This window comes from Triturus cristatus, chromosome 11 (assembly GCF_964204655.1).
Source record: "Triturus cristatus chromosome 11, aTriCri1.1, whole genome shotgun sequence".
Lineage (NCBI taxonomy): Eukaryota > Metazoa > Chordata > Amphibia > Caudata > Salamandridae > Triturus > Triturus cristatus.
This window is the reverse complement of record NC_140594.1, coordinates 188,931,463-188,950,743: the sequence shown is the minus strand read 5'-3', so window position 1 is coordinate 188,950,743 and position 19,281 is coordinate 188,931,463. Positions and strand designations below refer to the sequence as shown.

At 47.6% G+C, this 19,281-nt stretch overlaps 1 protein-coding gene across 2 annotated transcripts in view; it reads right to left on the bottom strand.

Annotated features, from left to right (window-relative positions):
• PTPN11 (protein tyrosine phosphatase non-receptor type 11) overlaps window positions 1–19,281 on the bottom strand; it is a 663,532-nt gene that overhangs the window by 172,163 nt on the left and 472,088 nt on the right. For both annotated transcript variants that reach the window (XM_085636151.1, XM_085636152.1), the window contains exon 13: window positions 3,237–3,388. In XM_085636151.1, the coding sequence (XP_085492277.1) occupies window positions 3,237–3,388 (152 nt within the window). The remainder of the gene's footprint in view (window positions 1–3,236; window positions 3,389–19,281) is intronic.

Here is a 19,281-nt window from a genome sequence, read left to right as displayed (position 1 = left end):
CTCCGGATTAAATTTTCTATGCATGGATTTTCTTGATTAAAGCCGGTAAAATGCTTCTGTCGGAGCCCAACAGTTCAGATATAGGGCATATGTATAGGGAAATGCTGCAAAGTTTAAAAGGAGCGGAAAATGCTTATATATATAAATTTGGTGATCCACGTTTTTTTAAGAAGTTTCGGCTGAAATCATTAAAAGACTTAGCACACACCTGCTTTAAAATCAGGAAGCTTCTAAAAATTAGTTACTATTCTGCTATGGCACCTATTTGGGACACACCAGGTTCTCCTGACTGAACTAAGGATGCATTAGTATTACCGCTTAAAGAAGCTGGGATACATAGCTGGGTGAAGCTTATCCCTGATGGCTCATTGTTATCCTGGGAACATCTCAATTCAATCACGGATAACCAGTTATCTAGATTTAAATATCTGCAAATAAAAAGCTGGTTACAAGCGACTGCTATCGATGTGGGCTACACAAATGATTTAGAGACTGCTTTAATGACAAGACAACGAAATAAGAGAGAAGTGGCTAATCTCTACTGGCTCCTGATTGAACTGTCGGATGGTGCCTTTTCCCTTCCTTCACAGCTGTGGGGCGAGTGCTTGCCGGGTTCCGATGCAGCAGCATTATGGCAAGTATCTTTTGACTTATTATATTCTACAGTTTCATTTGCAAACTTAAGAAGGAATCACCTCTTCTCTCTTCACAGAGTATACTGGTCTCCCTTTAAGCTTTCAAAGTTTGCCAAGGGAACTATTCCGCGCTGCCCGAAATGTCGGCAAGAGAAAGCTAATGATGAGCACATGTTTTTAAGTTGCCCTAGTTTGCATCGATTTTGGGATCCAGTGATAAGAGGTATGGAAGTTATATTTGGATTTGACACCCAGGTGAGCATCCATTTAATTTTCTTTGTAATTTTTGAGAACTATGCAAATCTATCTCTAGATTATAACAAATTATGTTTTTTTCTCATCTTAATGGCTCGACGAGAAATATGTAAATGCTGGATTAAAAGCAACGCTCCGACATTTTTAGATTGGTTAAATTCTGTCAAGTATGTAATGAAGCTAGATATAGCATCTAGGAAAAGCCGTAAGAAGACAGCCTTTTGGGCACCATACATAGAGTGGCTGAATAATCTCGAATTTGGGTCTATACATGTCCAATGATTATGCGCTTACATAGAATTACTTTATCACTCGTGTCAGTGCTTCGGTATCCATATAAAGGCAAAAACTGTCCAGTACGAGCGGTTCTGTGTAAAGAGCAAGCCATTAAGATCTGAGTTTTTCTGTTCGTGTAAACAAACTGTGGGCTGAAGAGATCAAACAAAGTAGCTCTGGATCTGTATAGTGGCGTATGAGGACAAAAAAAAAAAAAAAAGAACATTACAGCGTCTTTACCTTCAGTTATTTCTAGGTGATTAATGATACAGATGTTACTTATGTTTTTAATTCTAAAAACTGCAGTCTCTCACATGAGTCAGACATGATCATAAAGAGGTCTCCCCTATTCCAGGCCCTTAGTTCTGCCAATACCGGTCTGTCCAACTTTTTTGGAGCATTTCAATTGAATAGTGCACAGAAGGGCTAAATCCAATACTGCTTTGTCTACTTTAACTTCTATTACCAGTTTTGTTTCTTGTATGGCAGCCAGGGTGCAGTCCACGCAGCCCGGAGAATTACGGCTATGCTCATATTGCAAGCAGCTCTGTGATCATCCCTTTTATCTCCACCCACAAAATAGAGGAGGGTTTGTGCCACGTTTAAAAGCAAATCTTTATGAAAGTGAGGAGAGGTCAGGGGAGGGAGAAGGTTCCTTACCCTCACAGCTGTATTCTCTGTCACTAATCCCAGCGCTTGCGCCAGCCACGTCTCCCTGACGGGCCTTCAGCATCTCTTGTGTCACAAGAGGGGATCACACACAGGTCCGGAAGGACCTCAAATGGACAGGAGGGCAAGATCCACAGACTCCAGTGACTACGTCTCTGTAAGTCACCTCGCCCAGGAGCAGGAGAATATACCACATTTTTCAACTATACCACTTCAATCATGAAGAGACACAAACGCCATTTTAAGCAGGGCAGCTCCAGATCAAGCCCCACCCTTGTACTAATATTGTTGGCCCACAGTCATGCAACTGAGCCTTTTCAATCTCAGATGATGCAGAGCAAGTACCCCTTGCACGGTGTCCTAATTTCAGGCGGGATAGTTGGGTACTGTGTAGGATTATGTTGGATGTCTAGGACAGGGCAGCTGCAGACCTAGGAATCACATCTTCAGCAATGTTGGCAACTAAGCCCCAAAAATAAATTGTAATAAGAGAATGAGACATTTTGTATACAGATACTGCAGGCTCCAGTTAAGGCAAAATGTTTACTCCGGTGAGCATTTGCCTCTACAAATCAAGCATTGTCAAGCCCAATAGGTCTCGCATTTTAGACCTAATTGCTTTGCAAATTGCTTTTGGCAATGCTGGGCAACATCGTCAAAAGAAAATGGAAGTCACATCAACACTCCTGTGCGTGCCATTGGAATGATTCAAGTGCCATTTGCTTACATTTTTTTATTTACTGATATAAGGTGGTGGGCGGCTTCTGAATCTGTAAATTAAAAAAAACTAAAAGATTTTTTCAACATATCAATTAAAGCAAAATAAGGACACAGGTTTAGGGGAGGAGGGGGACATGAAAAGCAGCACAGGGGATGTGGGAGAGAAGCACAAGAGGGGGAGAATACATCACTAGGACACTGGTGACAGCAAGTAACAAGGTACAATGGGTGGTGGGGAGAAGCACATAACCAAGAAAAAGCAACATAAAGCAGGGTAGGGGAGAGAAGGGCACAAGGGAGACAGCTGGAAAAAAAAATGCACTCTGGTGGTGTGGTTCAGCAAAAAGAAAAAAATTGTTTCCTAAAAGTGAGCATTGGAGGGACAACCACAAGATTGACAAGGTAAGTAATTGAATAAGAACCAAGGAAATCAGAGTGACAAAAAGGCCACAAAATGGTGTATAATGAGCATACTTTAAGCCCACCCTCAGATCTTGGTAAGCTGACAACAGGTTGTTTGCAAACACTGAACTTGCGCTGCCTAATAGGCTCAATGTAATAATGAATCATAAATGATTACATTCTTGTATAGATCAGTGGTCCATTCATCCAAAAAAAAGTCCCATTACAAGTAGAAGCTATAAAAGTGTGCTTTGTACATCACTGACTAATGTGCCATACCTGTTCTTCATCAATCCTACGCTGCAGTGTTTCAATGTAGTGCTGCACTGCCATATATATAAATCTGTACTGTGCTTCTGTTTGAACCATTCCTGACCGCTGAGACCTCACCATCTGGATGGTCTTTGGGACATCAATGTCACAGTCAACACCTGAAAAATAAGCACATTAGTTTGCTTTAGACTTGAGCACTGTTCATAACAGGAAAAACATGGCTGTGATCCCTTCATAAGACAATATCACACTCCTTCTACTGGACTGTGTACCATGTGACTCAACAAAAAGCAATGTTCAAGGAACCCTCAGACCCACTCTATGTACTAAGCTGTTTACTAAAGGAAATAGTGCTCAACAGAAAAACATGGAGTCAAAGTCTATTCAGGTATGCTATTTCATTCAGATTCAACATGTTCTTCCTCTTGTTCAATTAAACAATATATGCTGAATGTAATGCACAGTGCACTCTATTCAAATCAGGGTGCTTCAGTTGTGTCATAGCCACATTTGCCAGCTCTTACAATCAATCAATCAATCAATCAGGATTCTTATAAAGCGCAATTACTCACCCGTGAGGATCTCAAGGTGCTCAGTGGGAGGAGGCGGGATCTTAAGTTTAGTCAAAGCTCTTTGGAACAACCCACCAAGCGAATTTTAATCAGCCACATGATCTCTTTAATACAGACGGTCTCAAAGCAACATGTCTAGTGTTATTGACATTTTTGTCAAATGTTGCTATAAAAACTTGAAGTCATGGAAGTCAAATCTCAATTAATTCTAATGCTGCAGATTCAAATTTGAGAAATGCACTAACAATTCTCATGAGCCGTGCAGCAGGAGGGTTGCAAATATTAAAATATGTTACAAATGACAAACCCAACCAACTCAGGCTGAAAGAGAAGATCAAATTCAACTGTAGACCAGGACACACAATTATGATTGTGAATTTGTGAGAGTATTTGTCAATTTAAGAAAATGTTAACCATAGCATTAATACGAACATGAATTAGGAGTAGTCAGGGGTAGTAGCTGCTATTTCAGAGTTCCCCTATGGTACCCCATCACTGTGCTTGGTGTCCCTGGGTCTCAAGAGTCATGAGGGTGGAAAAACATACAGAAACTAAAGTAAGAGACCAGTTTACTTACTGCAGCTTCCACTCTTTGCCCTTTCCCTATTCGAGCCAGAAGTTTATAGAAGGGTGCTGAGTGGCAGAGGGATGGGTAACGGGTCAGCACTGTGATGTCACTGACTGTTAGATCGCTACTCCGGACAATATAGCCAATCAATTTACATGAGTTTTAATGTAGCAGAAACCTATGAATGCCTCTATCTATCTATGTACGTAGGTATGAATGTATGTGTTCACGCATCAACAGGTCCTGGGAAACTAAACAACAGTTTCACAACATTCCTTCTTTCTTCTGTGTCTGTAAATGAGAAGAGTGAGGCAAAGCCTACAGCAGATGGTACTGCAGAAAATGAATGACATTACTTACTTGGCGTACAGATTACTACAGTCTAGACCGAAATCCCAGTCAATAACCATCTCATCTTGACTCGTTCTTAAAGAGTCAAATACATAAACCATTAGCAGACCACTCCAATTTTGTGCAATGGGAAAAGAAAATCACCAATGAACTGGGGCAAGCAGCATGGTCAAACTATATTTGTAAAATGTATTTATTTCTATAGCTCCAAACATACTGCCTTGTGGTGACTCAAGCGTGCACTTGCTTAACTGAAAGCGTATGTCCTGAAGCTACTCTTAAGATAATGAGTATTATGCAAATACAATATTAACGGATATGGCTATGAAAAAACAAATGTCATATCTGATATTGGTATAGTTTCAAAGATAACAGATCAGAGAGTGTGGCTTGGTCACTGAAGATGGTGGCCGCGTCTTAGTGAGCTTCCCACCAGCAGCCCTGACATCTGATGTTTCATTTAAGCAGTTGGTGCACCACTGAACAGCCTTCCGACCTGGCCGAGTTTGGGAACCGACACACGCTTCAGGGAAACCGAAGAGAGTATGTTGAAGCCCAGCTTAAGACCTAAAGTGAGCCTCACCTCATAGGTCGATTGCTGAGAAGGGTCAGAAAGGGTGCCAACTGCCATCACCCGATCCCTGCCGCCCTGAGGAAGCGAGCTACCCATGAAGACAGCCCTGGGTTTGCTGCGCCCAAAAGAAGCTGTTGTAAACTGGGGGGGCCACGCCAAGCTGTGCAGCACGATCCCTAAGGCTGGGTTTGCTTTGAGATGCGCCGCCCGACTGCATGGTCGGTATTCAGGGACTGCATAGCAACAAAAACTGAAGGTTGTCTGGGCTGGACAAATCCCCAACACAAGCCATGAGATGAGCAGCACTGATTATCCCTCAGGCGGCATGAGCTTGGCAGTGTGTTGGACCACAGGGCGGGCAAGCCTGCAGGTGCCAGAGGACTATGATCCTAGACAAAGTCAGAGAGTAGGATCCCAGTGAATGCGAAGAAACACCGTCTGGAGCTGTAACTGACTGCACTCACCTCAATCCGAACCGACACACTTGGCACTGGGGTGCCACATCAGAATTGCATATAGCCCCCCTACAGATTTGTAGCATTTCAGCTGGCTCCACTCACACAAGATTTGACGGCCACACCCATAATAGACTGCTAGGGTACGTTTTATCAAACTTGTTTTGCGTGATATTAGACCCTGTTCCTATCAAGAGGGTTTTCATTTTTTATGCTCATTATCTACTGCTGCTATTTGTATTGCTATGCTTAACTTCACGCGAACTGCCTTATCAATTAGTAAACAGTATGAATCGTAATTTGAGACTAAGCTTTTTAATGATTTTATAGTATTATTTATTTAATATTTATGTGTGGACTACTACTATGATGAATTAATTTTTATTAATAATGACATTCCTGTAGGGGGAGTTAGAATGATGCTGCAGGATGATACATGTGTTGGAATCCTAAAAATGTTCTTTTAAAGTCCGATCATGTATTTTGTGAAAGTCTTTTTGTATAGGTTTTCTTAAGAACTATACTATGTACACATGTAAACTTTTATGATTCTTAAGAATCGAATAAAGTTATTTTGACTGACTGACTGCTAGGGTCCCTTGCCCAATCTGTGAAACCTAGTCTCCAGTGCACACCCTATGCCCCTCCTTACCAGGCGGCCATTGAGACTTGACAGCCCCGAAGTATAGAAGGAGCCAACTCACACATCTGAACTTCAATCAATCAAGGATTTATAAAGCACTGCAAATCACCCATGAGGGTCTCAATGAGCTGGAGTTGCTGGAACTGCATGTGCCCTCCCTCTGAGGGTGCCGGGCGGTCTCCAATAACTGAATCACTATCACCTGGCAGTTAGTTGCTCAAAATGGCTAGGGAATTGGAGGATCGGGTGGAAGGCGTACACTCCCGGACGGAGGGATCGGAAGGTCCTCAAACCACACAATTCTTCACCTTCAGCATTTAATTCTGGGTCCCTGCAGAGGAGCTTTCCTAATGTCTTATCATATAGGGAGCGCACCGTTCGTTGTCTGTGAGGCCTTCCGCAGGCACGCCACCATGGCCCTTCATCACCCACTTCCTTCACAATAGGGACCGTGAAGCAGTACTTGGAGTGGCGATGAGAGGATAATGTTACTTACCCAGTAAGCATATGTACTTGGCATGTAGAGCTGTAGATTCACATGCTTTGAATACTCTTGCTATCTAGTGTTGTGTCCAGATGTTTACAAGTTGTTTTTCTTCAAAGAAGTCTTTCCAGTCACAAGATAAGGTGACTCCTCCTTTCGGTGAAAGTGCGCATGGGCATGGGCTCCATTGTTAGATTGTTTTCCCGCAGAGGGTGAGAATGGAGCTAGTAAGTATAGAATAGAGATGTCCATGCGTAAGTATGTAAACTGAGAAACTTCAACAACTACAGGAGACCAGGGAGGCGGGTGGGGGCATGTGAATCTACAGCTCTACATGCCAAGAACAGATGCTTACTGGGTAAGAAACATTATCCGTTCGAGGTATGAGAGCTGTAGATCACATGCTTTGCATAGACTATACAGCAGTATACTCCCAAAGCGGTGGCTCACCTGTAGCTGTTGCAGTTGTCTGAAACAGTGCCTTAAGTACTGCTTGGCCTACATTAGCTTGTTGCCTCGCTAACACATCTACACAACAGGGTTTGGTGAATGTTTGCGGTGTATACCATGTTGATGCCTAACATATGTCATCTAGGGGAATATTCCCTAAGAAGGCCATAGTAGCCCCTATTTTGTGAGTGGAATGAGCTCTAGGGGGCATTAGCAAAATTATTTTTGCTTTTTGATAACATGTTTTGATACATAATACTATCCATCTTGCAATGCTTGATTTAGATATGGTATTGCCTGTGTGTGGTGGAGAAAAGCAACAAAAAGTTGCTTTGTTTTGTGAAATTATTTTGTTCTTTCAATGTAATATACTAGAGCTCTTCTAACATCAAGGGTGTGTAGAACTCGTTCTGCTACAGAATCAGGTTGAGGAAAGAACACAGGTAACTCAACCGACTAATTGATATGAAACGCAGACACTACTTTAGAGAGAAATTTAGGATTGGTGCAAAGAACCACTGTGTCTCTATGAACCTGAAAGAAAGGCTCTTGTATAGTTAATGCCTGGAGTTCACCAACTCTCCTCAGTGAAGTTATTGTATGAGGAAAGCAACCTTCAATGAGAGGAATTGTGATTGGCACCTATACATTGATGTGAATAGTGGACTCATTCGCCTTGTAAGGACTATATTTAGGTTCTACACTGGTGCAAGTGGGACTCTTAGTGGTATCACTTTCTTAACCCTTCCATAAAGGCTTTAATCACTGGTAATCTGAATAGAGATAAGTGGTGTCTTCTTTGTAAGTATGCAGCTACAGCTGCTAGATGTAAGGGAATGGATGTGTAGGCTAGTCCAGATTGCTGTAAATGTAACTGGTAACAGATGATGTTCTGTATAGAAGTAAGAAGAGGACTGATATTGCTATTGTTACAATAGATAACAAATCTCTTCCATTTTGCTGCATAACATGCTCTAGTTGTTGGGTTTCTAGCTTCATTTAGGATATTCATATAGTCTGGTGATAAGTATAAATAACCAAACTCTATGACTTCAGGAGCCAGATAGTCTGGTTGAGTTCTTTGGGATTTGGATCCCTGATTTCTCCATGGCTCTGAGTGAGGAGACTGGAGGTGAGATGCACCTTTTGGTGTGGAACTATTGACAGCTCAAACAGGGTGCTGAACCAGGGTTGACGTGCCCATGTTGGAGCTATGAGAATTAGTATGAGGGATGATTGCCTGAGATTCCGAACTACCAGTGGAATGAGTTGAAGAGGCGGAAAAGTGTAGGTAAATATCCCTGACTAGTTCATCCACTGGACATTTCCTTTGGAGAGCGGGTGTGGGAACCTGAAGGCGAAGCTTGGGCATTTTGCGTTTTCTGTTGTGGTAAACAGGTCTATCTGAAGAAATCCCAATTCCTGAAAGTAGGGGAGGAGAACCTGAGGATGAAGTTTCCACTTGAGGATTTGCTGCTTCTGTCTGCTGCGATGGTCTACAATCTGATTGTTTACTCCTGGAAGGTGTTCTGCCAGGAGGTAAATCTTGTGGTGTACAGCCCATTTCCAAATGGCTTGTGCTAGACGTGGCAGTTGGAGAGTGTGTGTGTCCCCCTGCTTCTGTATACAGTACATAACTGTCATGTTGTCCGAGCGGACTAAGACAGCTTTGCCTACGAGGTGAGTTTGAAAGGCTTTGAGCGCTAGAAACACTGCTAGTAGCTCTAGGTGATTTATATGGAGACTTCTGTGCTTTAGACTCCATAATTCTTGGATTGTGTCATCCTGTAAGTGAGCACCCCAACCAGTGAGCGATGTGTCTGCTGTTAGCACTGTCTGTGGAACAGGGTCAATGAAAGGCCGCCCTTTAAATACATTATGTGTGTTCCACCACTGCAGAGAACGATGGGTGCGGCCGTCTACTAACACTAGATCAGTTAATTGACCCTGCGACTGGCTCCACTGACTTGCTAAGCATTTTTGAAGGGGACGCATGTGAAGTCTTGGATGGGGTACGATTATGATGCAAGACGCCATCATTCCCAGCAGTTGCATGAAGACTCTCGCTGGTAATGAGTGGTTGGGCTGAAACTGAGTGAGAAGAGACTGAATACTGTGAATTCTGGCTGCATTAGGAAAGACTAGAGCTTTCTGAGTGTCCATGGTGGCTCCCAAATAAATCTCTGTGTTTGGAGGCTGCAGATGGAACTTAAGCGCATTCACTTTAACCCTAGTTGGTGTAGTAAGTCAATTGTGGCTTGAGTGTGTTGGAGACTCTTCTGGTAAGTGCTGGCTTTGATGAGCCAGTCGTCTAGATAGGGGAAGACGTGGATATGCGGTCTTCTCAGATGAGCTGCGACTACTGCCAGGCATTTGGTAACTACTCTGGGAGCAGTGTGACTCCAAACTGTAGTACTTTGATTTGGTAATGTTGACCCCTATAACAAATCTGAGATATTTGCGATGAGCGTGGTGAATTGGAATGTGGAAATATGCGTCCTTTAAGTCTATAGTAGAGACAAAGTGGTCCTGTTGTAAAAGTGGGAGCACTTGCTGAAGTATCACCATGTGCAAATGTTCTCACAGTATGTAGAGGTTCAGTTTTAAGGTCCAGAATAGGTCTTTACTAACCGTCCTTTTTGGGAATTAGAAAATACAGGCAGTAAACGCCTGACCCTTGATATTGTAATGGTACCGGCTCTATGTGTCCCTTTAGTAAGAGAGACTGGGCATCCTATTTGAGGAGGTGCAAATGTTCTGGTGACAGTTTGTGAGAACGAGGTGGAATGTTTGGAGGATTGGTGGTAAGCTCCAGGCAATAACCATGATGGATAATTCCTAACACCCATTTGTCTTGCCAAATGGGGAGGAAATGTAGAAGACGTCCTCCAACAGGTGTTAAATGATCCGCGGAAGGGTAGGTAAGTCACTTCTTGTTAGAGGAGGGGGAGTTACGGGGTGTGGAACTGTTAGACCTGTCAGCCCTTTGGGTGGTCCCTCCTCATCATTATTTATTTTGTCCCACTTTTGCCTCAAACCCTGTTATAATTTTTCCTTTTTGGGAACCACCAGACTTTTTAGTGTTGATGCAGGGTCAGGGAGCCATTTTCCCTACCCCTGGAACTTCTGTCTGAGGGCCTGAGACACAAAATGGTGGCCACCCATTGTCACCTGTGACATCATCAGAACCCACTGGAGATTTCTAGAACCTTCCGTAACATTCTGGAACCCTGTGACAGAGGGAGGCAGTTTAGAATGTTGGGAGGCCATCTCAGAGTGGCAGTTGGCATCTGACTGGAGAGGAGAGAGGAGCAGTTCAGAAGGAGGTCGGAGTAAGGCAGCAGGGGTGGAAACCAGTGCTTGGAGTGGGGTCCAGAAACCCACCCTTGATGCTAGTCCCTTCTGACCAAGCCCAGCCTAGAGCCCTGTGTGGGACCAAGACCAGAAAAACCATCTTAACGACCTAAATATTGTGAAGAGGCCTTAAAGAAGAAGACCAGCAAGCTCCTGACCTGTTTAGCGGTGTCCTCCTGGAGTCCTGACGTCGAGAAGCCTGGAGGCCTGAGGTGGAGAAGCGACGCTGACAGAAAGCAGACGTCGTACCCGGAGCCGTCAGAGGTCGAGAGAGGGCGCCGACGGAGGTCGTGGAGAGGCACCGGAGGTCGAGTAAGGAGTCACCTGAGGTCGAGGTGAAGCGCGCCGGAGGTCGGGAGTGGAGATCGCACTCCGGAGTCGCCGGAGATCGAGGTGAAGCGTGCCGGAGGTCGGGAGTGGAGATCGCACTCCGGAGACGCCGGAACCTGAGGTGAAGCGCGCCGGAGGTCAGGAGTGGGGATCGCACTCCGGAGACGCCGGAATCTGAGGTGAAGCGCGCCGGAGGTCGGGAGTGGAGGTCGCACTCCGGAGACACCCGGAAGCGGGGAGACCGTGACCCTGCGACGCCGGAAGGCGACACCGAGCCGAGGCCGCCCAGCGACATCGATCCGGAACCGCCAGCGTCGCCGACCCGAAGCCGCCCAGCGACACCGAACCGGAGCCGCCCAGCGACATCGAGCCGGAGCCGCCTCACGACATCGACACGGCGCCGAGCGGAGCCAATCATCGTGAAAAGGGCAGTAAGTGGTAGAAGGGGCATCTGAGGCCCTGTGGAGCCCTAAAAGACCATTCTAGGGGCTAGAGGGGTGTTAGAACCAGCCTGGGAGTGCCAGGGGTGAACTGAGACTGGTGCAGTGACCTCTGTGAGGGGTTGTGTATTTTGGGAGAGCCAGATCCTTAGGTCACCCTTATTCTACCTCAGTTCAGGCCCAGCCTTGACCAATCTAGGTGGGACACCCCCCATGTCATCCAAATGACCACAAGCTGTACTTGGGCATAGTAAAACCAAACTACCTCAGGAAAGCGATGTGAACTGTAATTGTCATTAATTGTGTTATTTAAGTTATTGAAGGTGCTTTATTTATTGACTGTATTTATTGTCTGACTGTATTTATTCCTGCATTGTATTTATTGTCTGACAGTATTTATTAGCCATTTGTATTTATTGCACCCCTATTTATTCCTTGCTTATTTATGACCTGATCCTATTTATTGAAACCCCACTGTGGTATTGTTTATTTGACCTGACCTTTTAAAGGAGAATCTTATTGTCTTGTATTTATTTTATGAACCCTGCAACTAAGAGAAAATAAGATAAAGACAAACTACTTTCTTTCATAATTTTTACGGTGTAGTGTCGTTTTTGGAACGGATGAACGCATGGTTATTGTGAGGGTGTGACGTACGCTTAACACGGTGCCTGTACCCCAACCGCTCGAGCCAAGCTACCGTTGTGCTGGGAACCTGGTGACTGCTAACCCGGTTGCCCGGTTTCCAACATAAAATTGGTGTTCAGTGGTGGTATTGAGCTGTGCTTGTGTCCACTCGACAATAACTTTGGGTAGTCCATAGGCCTACACCGGGAGTTTTCTCCAAGCGGACTTCCTAATTTTGAGTTTTGTTTTTTCCAAATTTACTTCTGGTGGTGGGAGGAGGTATTACAAAAGGTACCCCCCTGCATAGCTTCTGTAAGCAACTGTCTTCTATCCTGAGTGGGCAAAATGGAGTTTGTATTAGAGGATGTGGAAACTTATACTGTGGCCCAACTCAGAGAGTTTTGTGAGCGAGAGGGGGTGTTTTGTCCCCAAGGTGCAAAGAAGGGTGAGCTCCAGACCAGCTTAAGGGCTTGGGGGGAGGCACGACGAGAAAGTAAGGTGGAGAAGGAAGATAGGGATGGAGAGCCTGTCAGCGAGGGGGCTGGTTTGCACCAACCTGAGGTGGGGGACCTAGTAGCGGGGACCAGAACACTTTCAAGGAAGGGCAGCAGTGTCTCTAGCAACGGCTTATTAGAAGCAGAATTCACTGACCGGAGGGAGAAAAGACAGCTCACATGGGATTTGGCGAAGCTGGAGAACGAAAAGGAGGAACGGAGGATGGCTCACGAGTTGAGGCTCAGGGAGATAGATCTCCAGATCCTACGGGTCGGGGCACACACTGTTCCTAATGGTGGCAGCGAAGAAAGAGAAATCACCAGGGAACCCAAACCCTATTTGCCAAAAGACATAGTAGCTAGTTATAGTGCGGGTGATGATATCGCCAAGTGGCTAGCGGCCTATGAGATCTCATTAAGAGTCCATGGGGTTCCAGAGAAATATTGGGGAGGGGGATTGTATAAATACATGCCTCTAGCTGGCAGGGATACATTATTGGCCCTGGAGCAGGATGAGCAGACCCACTACCCCACCATGAAAGTGGCGCTCGTGAGGAAGTTTGGACTAACACCTGAGAAGTACAGACAGAAGTTCCGGGGTAGCCACAAACTGGGCACACAGAATTGGGTGGATTTCCTGGACTATGCAAAGAAGGCACTAGAGGGTTGGATACAGGGCAGTGAGGTGAGGGACTACGAGGGGTTGTTTGATTTGATGTTGAAGGAACACCTGCTCGAAAAATGTTTCCCTGAACTGCGTCAACACCTGGTGGATAGCAAGCTGACCAAACCCCGGAAGCTTGCTGAGGAGGCGGACATTTGGGCTAATACCCGAGTGTCCACAAGGGGGACTGGAGGGGACTCTCAAAAGACCGGACAGGGCGCCCCCCAGAAGAAAGAGGGAGGGGAAAAGAAAACGGAGTTCTCTAAAGGCCCCCAAAATAGTTCCCAAGGGAAGGGAACAGGATTCACCCCTAGGGCTAACCCACCCAGAAACCCTAATCCTGGCCAGAGTCAGCAGCCAAGGGTTGTCCATTGCTACGAGTGCGGTGGTGTCGGACACTATAAGGGAGATGTGAAGTGCCCGAAAAGACCACCCCCTCCCATTGGAGGAAAGACCCCCGGAGTAGCTAGTGTAGTGCTCGGGGAGGAGATGCCTTTAGATAAGGGAAGGGAGTGGGCGGGTGTCACTTTAGTGTCCCTGGGAGAACGGGAGATGGTTCCTAAGATCCAGGTGCCCGCAAATACCACAAAGTATGGGCAGTGGGTCACCATCAACGGCCAAAGAGGGGAGGCTCTGAGAGACACAGGAGCCAGTATGACTATGGTACGTAGCCAACTGGTGTCTCCAGAGCAGGTGATTCCCCATGTACTCCACCCTGCCGCGATGGCTGACGGCAGAATGGGTCACTATCCGGTGGCCGAGGTTCCCTTTGAATGGGAAGGGGTTGCAGGTTTACTTCGAGTTGCCGTAAGCCCTGCCGTGCCAGTCGATTGTCTGCTGGGGAATGACATGGAGCATAATGCTTGGAAGGAGGTGGAATACCGGACTCATGCTGAGATGCTGGGTACACCTGACTAGGCCTGTGTCAGCACAAGGTCTGCGACTACCCGGAGAGGGAGTTCGTTTAGGCGGGAGCCTGGAACAAAGGCACCGCCGGCTGCCAATCAAGGGAAGAACCGAGGACAGTAGGAGCCTGCCTCGGCATCCGCGCCCCGTGTGACGGATAGGCCACCGGAGGTGGTGGACCAGGAGTCCGCGGAGGGGGATGTTCCCAAACTGGAGAACCTACCCATCCCGGCCGAGTGGCACGTGGAGGGAGGGCCGACCAGGGAGGAATTCTGCAAGGGCCAGAGGGAGTGTCCTACCCTTGAGGGACTGAGGCGACAGGCCGAAGCCCAGGCAGCAGGGAACGTTGAGGGGAACTATAATATTTACTGGGAGGATGGCCTCCTCTACAGTGAACCCAAGGCACCCATGCACGGATCGTCACGGGCCTTGGTTGTCCCTCAACGTTACCGAGCCTTCCTTCTGGAGTTGGCTCATGAGATCCCCTTGGCAGGACACCTGGGGCAAGACAAGACCTTTGCCCGTCTTGTCCCGCACTTTTATTGGCCTCAGATGAAAGTGTCGTCCGACACCTACTGCCGGACGTGTGTGTCTTGTCAAGCCAGTGGGAAAACAGGGGTGAAGCTGAAAGCTCCCCTGGAACCACTTCCTGTCGTTAGCACCCCCTTTGAAAGGGTGGGCATCGACATTGTGGGTCCATTAGATCCGGCCACTACAGCTGGTCACAGGTTTATCCTGGTTCTGGTGGATCATGCCACACGGTACCCAGAGGCCATACCTCTGAGGACCATTACTGCACCTGTTGTGGCTAGGGCCCTGATGGGAATCTTTACCCGAGTGGGTTTTCCCAAGGAAGTTGTGTCCGACAGGGGGACCAACTTCATGTCAGCATACATGCGGGCGATGTGGAAGGAGTGTGGAGTGACCTACCGGTTCACTACTCCTTACCACCCCCAGACCAATGGTCTGGTGGAGAGGTTCAATAAGACCTTGAAATGCATGATCAGAAGTCTGCCTGAAAGCCTGCGGAGGAAATGGGACGTCCTCCTACCCTGTCTATTGTTTTCCTACAGGGAAGTGCCACAGAAGGGAGTGGGCTTCAGCCCCTTCGAGCTTTTGTATGGGCACCCTGTGCGTGGACCTCTCAGCCTGGTGAGAGACGGATGGGAAAGAACTCCCAGAAAGCTTCCCCAGGATGTGGTGAGCTACATGCTGGCCTTCCGGAGCCAAATGGCTAAGTTGTGGAAGCAAGCTTCTGATAACTTGGAAGCCAGCCAAGCAGTGATGAAGGCGTGGTATGACCACAATGCTCACCCGGTGGAGTTGGAGCCTGGCCAGAAGGTGTGGGTGATCGAACCAGGAGAGCTTAGCGCCCTCCAGGATCGCTGGTCAGGACCCTTTGAGGTGTTGGAGAAGAAGGGTAAGGCTACCTACTTGGTGGACCTGAAGACCCCTCGTCAGCCCCTACGGGTGCTGCATGCCAACCGCCTCAAACCCCACCATGAGAGGCCCGAAGTCCTATTGTTAATGGTGACTGACGGAGCAGAGGACGTGGAAAGCGAGCCTCTTCCCGACTTATTTGCGTCTCAAGAGAAGGATGGGTTGGTGGAGGGAGTGATTCTCTCCCCGTCCCTAACTCCTGAACAGCAGGAGGACTGCCGCCAGGTCCTGGGGCAGTACTCTTCGTTGTTCTCCCTTGTTCCGGGTAGGACTCACCTGTGCGTCCATGACGTGGACACAGGAGACAGCCCACCTGTGAAGTCCAAGAGCTACCGGATGACAGACAAGGTGAAGGCCAGCATTCACAGTGAAGTCACTAAGATGCTGGAGCTAGGAGTGATTGAACCTTCCAGCAGCCCCTGGTCCAGTCCGGTGGTGCTAGTACCAAAAGCTGCACCACCGGGTGCCCAACCGGAACTGAGGTTCTGTGTGGACTACCGGGGACTGAATTCAGTAACGAAGACTGATGCTCATCCGATCCCGAGGGCGGATGAACTGATTGACCGGCTGGGAGCTGCCCAATATCTAAGTACCTTTGACCTTACTTCCGGGTACTGGCAGATCTCTCTGACTGATGGAGCTAAGGAAAGGTCAGCCTTCTCCACGCCCAAGGGCCACTACCAGTTCTGCGTGATGCCCTTTGGGCTCAAGAACGCACCTGCCACGTTTCAGCGTCTGGTGAACCAGATCCTCGCCGGAATGGAGAGTTTCTCTGCTGCTTATCTGGATGACATTGCTGTCTTCAGTAACAGCTGGGAGGATCACTTGCGTCACCTGCGAACTGCTCTCCAGGCCCTGAAACACGCTGGTTTAACGATCAAGGCCAGTAAATGCCAGATCGGGCAGGGGTCGGTAGTGTACCTTGGACACTTGGTGGGTAGGGGAGCGGTGCAACCCCTCCAGGCGAAAATCGAGGCTATCATGGCCTGGGAACCCCCCAAGACTCAGACTGAGGTCCGAGCTTTTCTGGGCCTCACAGGATATTACCGCCGCTTCGTGAAGGGGTATGGGACCATTGTGGCCCCCCTCACGGAGCTTACGTCCAAGAAACAACCTCAACGGGTAGTCTGGACGGAGGCTTGTCAGCAGGCCTTTGTGAAACTGAAGCAAGCCATGTGCGAGGCCCCGGTCTTAAGGGCCCCAGACTTTTCCAAGGAGTTCATTGTCCAGACGGATGCATCGGAACATGGCATTGGGGCAGTGTTATCGCAACTCAATGAAGAGGGTCTGGATCAACCCGTGGTCTTCCTATCCCGGAGACTACTTCCCAGGGAACAGAAGTGGAGTGCAATAGAGCGTGAAGCCTTTGCAGTGGTATGGGCTCTGAAGAAGTTGCGGCCATACCTGTTTGGCTCGCACTTCCTAGTTCAGACCGACCACAGACCCCTTCGTTGGCTGATGCAGATGAAGGGGGAGAATCCCAAGTTGCTAAGGTGGTCTATCTCCCTACAGGGAATGGACTTTCAGGTGGAACATCGGCCTGGAGTGGACCACGCCAATGCAGACGGTCTCTCAAGGTATTTCCGCCTTAGTGATGAGAACTCGGGGTTGGGTAGCTCTCCCCACTTTCAGCTGGGGGGGGACGCGTGTTAGACCTGTCAGCCCTTTGGGTGGTCCCTCCTCATCATTATTTATTTTGTCCCACTTTTGCCTCAAAACCTGTTATAATTTTTCCTTTTTGGGAACCACCAGACTTTTTAGTGTTGATGCAGAGTCAGGGAGCCATTTTCCCTACCCCTGGAACTTCTGTCTGAGGGCCTGAGACACAAAATGGTGGCCACCCATTGTCACTTGTGACATCATCAGAACCCACTGGAGATTTCTAGAACCTTCCGTAACATTCTGGAACCCTGTGACAGAGGGAGGCAGTTTAGAATGTTGGGAGGCCATCTCAGAGTGGCAGTTGGCATCTGACTGGAGAGGAGAGAGGAGCAGTTCAGAAGGAGGTCGGAGTAAGGCAGCAGGGGTGGAAACCAGTGCTTGGAGTGGGGTCCAGAAACCCACCCTTGATGCTAGTCCCTTCTGACCAAGCCCAGCCTAGAGCCCTGTGTGGGACCAAGACCAGAAAAACCATCTTAAGGACCTAAATATTGTGAAGAGGCCTTAATCAATCAATCAATCAATATGAACTTTATTCGGATAAAAACAACATATCCATAAAAGTACAGCATAAAATAATGTACAAAAGTTACTAAAAACATAAAAACTGTTACATAATTAAAAGGTCAGTTAATCAGGGTGCATAGAGTTACGTATACGCATCGCTGTTTTTAAAAATAATCCAACTCTAAAACATAATTCATCATCGGCAATAGCTAACACCTTCTCATAAGCCACCTTGTAGTCCGTAATGTGGCGAAATTTGAAATATGGGATCAAGAGTTTTTTAGTGGGGGCTGAGTAGTAACTGCAGAAGAACAAGAAATGTAACATTGATTGCTTTTGAATGTTATCACAGGGGCACAATACTGAATTAAAATTATGTGTGAACCCAATGGGGAATGACAGCAGATATTTCATGGTGTCCGTCCTTAGCCTGAAAAATAGACCTCTTTCCCAGCAATTAATGGGGTTAACAAGATATCTCGGCATCGCAGGGGACATTTCTATTTGCATATATCTGGCAACTGAGGTTTTGCGGCACTCAGTTGATGCTCGTACTTCATTAAAAAGATTATACAAAGTCTTTTCCAGTTTTTTGATGTTAACAGAATCATGCTGCAAAGGGTTTAAAAAGAGATGTTCCATATTCAGGCTATTTAAACTTTTCCGGACCCCTGCTAACCATGGTATATCCATCCCGTTGTCACATTTTAGGCAGTCAATGATTATTTCCCTTGTCAAATGTGCAGCTGGGTTTCTCCAGATTCTTAGCCAGAACAAGACAGGGCGAGCCTTAATAAAGTCCTCAACGTATGGTAAATGAAGTTCTCTGTGAGTAGCAAACGTTGGGGAGAAAAAAGGTGCGCCTAAAATCTTGCGGCAGAATCTATTCTCTTCACGTTGTATAGGCGTACTGATTGTGTGCCCCCAAACTTCCGCCCCATATGTTACTGAAGAGGCCTTAAAGAAGAAGACCAGCAAGCTCCTGACCTGTTTAGCGGTGTCCTCCTGGAGTCCTGACGTCGAGAAGCCTGGTGACCTGAGGCCTGAGGTGGAGAAGCGACGCTGACAGAAAGCAGACGTCGTACCCGGAGCCGTCAGAGGTCGAGAGAGGGCGCCGACGGAGGTCGTGGAGAGGCACCGGAGGTCGAGTAAGGAGTCACCTGAGGTCGAGGTGAAGCGCGTCGGAGGTCGGGAGTGGAGATCGCACTCCGGAGTCGCCGGAGATCGAGGTGAAGCGTGCCGGAGGTCGGGAGTGGAGATCGCACTCCGGAGACGCTGGAATCTGAGGTGAAGCGCGGCGGAGGTCAGGAGTGGGGATCGCACTCCGGAGACGCCGGAATCTGAGGTGAAGCGCGCCGGAGGTCGGGAGTGGAGGTCGCACTCCGGAGACACCCGGAAGCGGGGAGACCGTGACCCTGCGACGCCGGAAGGCGACACCGAGCCGAGGCCGGCCAGCGACATCGATCCGGAACCGCCAGCGTCGCCGACCCGAAGCCGCCCAGCGACACCGAACCGGAGCCGCCCAGCGACATC